General features: G+C 51.1%; 1 protein-coding gene across 1 annotated transcript; it reads left to right on the forward strand.

The window, feature by feature from the left end:
• Positions 1-483: 483 nt before the first annotated feature.
• irf2bp2a (interferon regulatory factor 2 binding protein 2a) lies at positions 484-3,372 on the forward strand. Its single transcript, XM_063039705.1, has 2 exons — positions 484-1,633; positions 2,027-3,372. Exons 1-2 carry the CDS (start codon positions 817-819, stop codon positions 2,725-2,727), a joined length of 1,518 nt encoding a protein of 505 aa, XP_062895775.1. The 5' UTR covers positions 484-816; the 3' UTR covers positions 2,728-3,372.
• Positions 3,373-5,284: the final 1,912 nt, after the last annotated feature.

Here is a 5,284-nt window from a genome sequence, read left to right on the forward strand (position 1 = left end):
TCTCACAGTTTGCAGTGTAAGCCTCGCCCTCTCTCGTCCTTGCAAATCTGCAGAGGAAGCGATGCATGGCGCCGGTGACGCGCTCCCGGACCTTGGCATTCCAACAGGAATGTTAGTAAACGGAGCTAGCTCTTATTTACATTATTGTGTATGTGAGCGAAGGCAGCCAGTGCGCAAGCGCAGCTCCAGCCACCACCTCTCGTGTGTTCAATTCCGCAGGGGAGGGAGAGAGAGACACACACACACACACACACTCATACCCAGTGTGGGGGAAGGGCGGAAACAATTGAGCTACGTCATTAGAGGCCCCGCGCTCTCTCCCTCTCTCCCCTTCACACACTCGGGCGCGCGCGGGGCCACCATCGCGCATGCGCGCGGGGCCACTGTCTAAGAATCTGCCGCCGCTTCTGAAAAAGACGATGGAGAGAGAGGGAGGGAGGGAATGATTGATGGGTGACGTCACGGAGGGGGTGAGCGAGTAGCAGCGCGAGAGGGGCAGAGAAAGAGAAAGAACGAGCGAGCGAGTCCGGGGCGCGCGCTCTGGGTACAGACACTGCCATGAAGTTGCAAGTTAGTAACCATTTCATGTAGATACTTTGTTTCTATTCTTTTTTGAGGTATTGTATTTTTTTGCATTGGAATTGTTGCAAAGTCAGCAGAAGGGGCGGGGATAGGGGGGAATCCTGTGCACACAGTGAAACACACACAATCCCCCTTCCCCCAGACAGACAGTGAGACACACACCCAGACACACAGTTGCCAGCGCGCACTTGGAGAAGCCCCCATACACACACATACACATAGAGAGCCGGCGCCATGTCGTCCGCGGCAGTCGCCTCGACCAGGAGACAATCTTGCTATCTGTGCGATTTACCCCGCATGCCGTGGGCGATGATCTGGGACTTCACGGAGCCCGTCTGCAGAGGATGCGTCAACTACGAAGGAGCCGACCGCATCGAGTTCGTGATCGACACCGCCCGTCAGCTCAAGAGAGCACACGGATTCCAGGACGGCCGCTCGCCCGGTCCAGTTCCGACCGCGGGCAAAGCCACGCTGACTAAAGAGCCCACCGCTCAGCTGGTGCACCCGGAGAGCTGCTCATCGCGCCCACCCCAGCCTTTGGACCGTTACCCCTTAGCCTCTGACCGGCCGCCTCCTCGCCTCGAATTCCCTTCATCTCGGCAGAACGGCACCGGCAACGTGTTGAACGGATACTCGAAAGCCGACGAACCACCGGAGCTGAACCGGCAGAGCCCGAACTCGAGGCGGGCGCACGGCGCACCCCCTCCGCCCAACTTGGTGCCCATGGTGAATGGGAGTTCGCACCCTCTGCCGCCGCCGCCGCCGCCAACTCACCCGTCGCACGGCGTCAACGGGCGCCTCGTGGATGTAAACAAACGGCCGGGCGGCTCGAGCGCCGAGCACGAGGCCAAGGACAGCAAGCACCGGGCGGACGAACTGCCCGACAGCCTGAAGAGCCGAGCCGACGACTGGGCTACCAAACCCAAGACGGTAAAGGACACGCTGCTAAGTCTACCTGCCCACCCGCCCTTCGACGTCCGATTCAAGAAGGAGCACCCTCTCCAGCACGGCCGGGTGCTCGCCTTCGATGCCACAGCGTCGGCCAAATCAGGTAAGCAATGTGAATAATGGTTGCTGCACACGGGCTTCCCCCGTTCTGCAGATTGTCTTTATGCAAACGCACTACTGGGCAGGCAGCATTAATGCATTGCATGCAAAAAACGACTTTTCTGTTTGTATTTTTCTTAACTAAAATAATTTAAAAAGAGACAGTGTCAGGTACGCGTTCCAGGTACGAGAAGGTTGGGGGAGGGGGTTGCTTGAGTAAAATGCTAGTTAGGAGGCCATTCTGCCCTTAGTGCCCGTGCTAGCAGCAGCGCGCTCCTTCCAGGAAGTGTCGTGGGTTGTATCGGCTTGTAGTCCTTGTGTTGTTGGGTCAGACCTTTAATGTAACGTCCCGACCTCCCTCCCCTCCCCCACCCCTCTCCCCTCCCCCTCCAATCAGGTACCCGAGGAGGCCGCAAGAGGAAAGCATCCCCCGAGCCTGAGTCTGAAGGTGGGGGACCACCCCTCGGCAACAAGGTCAACGGAGAGGGGCAGTCGTGGCTGCCGCTCTCGGCCGACGGCTTGAAGGTGACCCCTGTGTCGTACGCCCCGTCACCTTCTCCACACTCGACGCCGCCGGACGCCGGGCAGAACGGACAGTCGCCCATGGCGGCTCTGATACTGGTGGCGGACAACGCGGGCAGCGTGCACTCACCCAAGGAAGCCGGTCAGGTTCACTCGACCACCCGCCGCAACAGCAGCAGCCCCCTCTCGCCGTCCTCGCTCAACCAGCGGCGACTGGGTCACCGCGACGTGCCGCCGGCGCCGGTGGGCACCCCTCACCCGGGCATGGAGCCGGTCCACCCGCCAAACATTCCAGACTCCTCGGTGCCCAGCAGCGTGCCGCTCTGCTGTACAATATGCCACGAACGCTTGGAGGACACTCACTTCGTGCAGTGCCCGTCGGTGCCCTCGCACAAGTTCTGCTTCCCTTGCTCCCGGGAGAGCATCAAGCAGCAAGGGGCCACCGGCGAAGTGTACTGCCCCAGCGGCGACAAGTGCCCGCTGGTCGGCTCCAACGTACCCTGGGCCTTCATGCAAGGTGAGATCGCCACCATTCTGGCTGGAGACGTCAAAGTAAAGAAAGAGAGAGACCCGTGATTCGTTTGTGTGTTGTGTTTTTTTAAAAGAAAGACACTCTTTTGAAACCTTACCCCTCCACCAGAAAAACTGATTAATTGTATATATTCAACAAGTAAACATGGCTGTAAAATTTTGATTTTCAATACATTGTCTTTCTATATTTTTTGAAGATTTCCGAGGTATGTTCTCATAATGACCGTCCCCAATTTTTCTCTCTGTTGATGTAAATCGTTATTATACCCTAATGGCGAAATCTTTCTGTACTGGCCTTTTCTTGGTGACAGTAACTGTTAAATGTAAGACTGTGACTAACATTGCTTCCAAAGCACTTCGCAAAAAAATCCCTGAATGCTTCTAGCTGTACCTGTATGCACTTGTTAAAATTGCCAAATACAGTTTTCTGGCATTTTATTAATACCTTTTAGTGTGTGTGACTACTTCTTCCTTGTAACCAGTAAGGTTTTGGCGGGTGGAGCGTTGGTATTGTGCATTGACAGTGCTGATCAGTGTGATGTCACTGTATACAGTAGGGCGTGAGGTTGTATACAAGTACAAGGAACCTGCTACGGTTTGACCTTGAAAACTGCAGACTTTTCTCTTTTAGTGTGGAGAACATGGCAACATAGTGCGTGTACTTTGACTCTAGTAACGTGGCTTTTATAACTATTATTGAGTAGTTTGCAAGGATTATTGATTTTAAAAAACTGATAGCAACTCTGGAGAGTGCCAGAATTGCCATAGGCAACACACGCACTCACTCACACACATTCACACACGCACACTCTCACACACGCAGGCACTCTCTCTCTCTCTCTCTCTCACACACACACACAAAACCGGGATTGTATGGGGTAAATCTGTAAATTCTCTCTCCCTTCCCCACTTCCCTCCTCCTTTAGACTGTTGTACTTGCTTGGCAATAATTCAGCCTTTGGAATTTGGCAAGGGATATAAACCTTCAACAAAGCTTCCATTTAGCTCCTTGCAAAGCCCGAGCTGAGAGTGACTCGGAGTAATTTGCACTTGCCAGACAGAAAACAGAATAGAGGGTCTTTTATGCTAATATTTCCAGCGATTATTGACAAACAAAAGATGGGTTTGCGAAGGATGTTGCTGTGCTGTAGGAACGGAATTCTCAAGTAAACAGCACAGCAACATAAGTTTTGCACTCTCCTGTGGTTTTTGAAACCTAGTATTGTGAATCTTTCCTCCGGCAGAAAATAAAACATAGAACAGCACAGGAACAGGCCCCTCGGTTCCCAGTGTTGTGCAGAACCAATTAAACTATTCATCAAATGGCCAACGAAATGTCCATATCATTCCATTCCCCTCACATTCAAGTGCTATCTAATCATCTGTTGAAGGTCTCCCATGTATCTGCCTCCACCACCACCGCCAGCAGTGCATTCCAAGCACCCACCCCTCCGTGTAAAAAAAAGTTGCCCCTTACATCTCTTTTGAATTCGATCCCTTGATGTAGATCGGGGCGGTGGGGGTTGGCGGTACTTTTGCGTGAGGACCCGTGAGAATGGTGCACTTAACTTTTGCTGCATCATTGTACTTCAGGGGGAGGGAATTTGCAACATCAGCAGTAGGGACAGATCACGTGACTTCCCCTGACACAAAAGACTGATCTCAGATGTAGATTCGTGATCAGGCATCTGCAAGTTTCAGTGCGAGAGACGCGAGGGAGGAGAACACGTTTACTCTTGCAATAGGAAGAATGTTGCAAACCATTTTAAATACCGTTTTGTTATCTCCCCCCCCCTTACTCGCTTAAATGTCTTTAACCGTTATGGATTGCATCTGTAGTTGACTTGGGCAATTTAATGCAAGGTTAAAATGTAGGAAGCCGCGTTATAAAAGACGAGTGAGAACGTTTGTACAGATTCCGTCCATCTTCTAAGTGGCTGTAAACCTGATTGATTTGCTGTTTTCCTTTGAACCCGGAGAGGTTTTTTTTTGCACATTGTACAATCTTAGGATTTTTTAAAAATCACACGTTCATGTTTATTTTGCTGGATTAAACGCAGTCGGTCTGCATTAATATCTTCCTGGTTCACAGTGAACGCATGAGATCATTCAGGATCTTTTTTTAAATCTGCTTATGAGATGACAGCTCTTGGAATCCCTGAGTCACCCAGTCTCTTTTGTTCTGATACAATGTGGCGTTAGCACGCTTCGCTGTCACACGCTGTCCCTGCACCACAGTGCAATGGAAAGAATCGGACACCAAAGATTGACTTTTTTTTTTGTAAGGATTCTGAGATGACAATGAGACGTCGGTCTTGAAAGGGAATGCTCCCCCTCAACCTATATCGTACCGGTTCAGATTAAAAACCAGTCTATAGCACCCCCACCTCTATCTGCAAACCTCATTCCACCATTAGCTGGTTCAAATTCTTTTGGTATCAGAATCAGGTTTAATATCACTGGCATGTATCGGTTTGTGGCAGCAGTACATTGCAATACGTAATAAAGAACTAAAAACTACAATAAGAAATTTGTATATAAAATTAAATAAATGGTGCAAGAAGAGAGAGGAAATTGTACACAGGTTTATTGTCTGTTCAGA

The sequence above is a fragment of the Mobula hypostoma genome, chromosome 2 (genome assembly GCF_963921235.1).
Source record: "Mobula hypostoma chromosome 2, sMobHyp1.1, whole genome shotgun sequence".
Lineage (NCBI taxonomy): Eukaryota > Metazoa > Chordata > Chondrichthyes > Myliobatiformes > Myliobatidae > Mobula > Mobula hypostoma.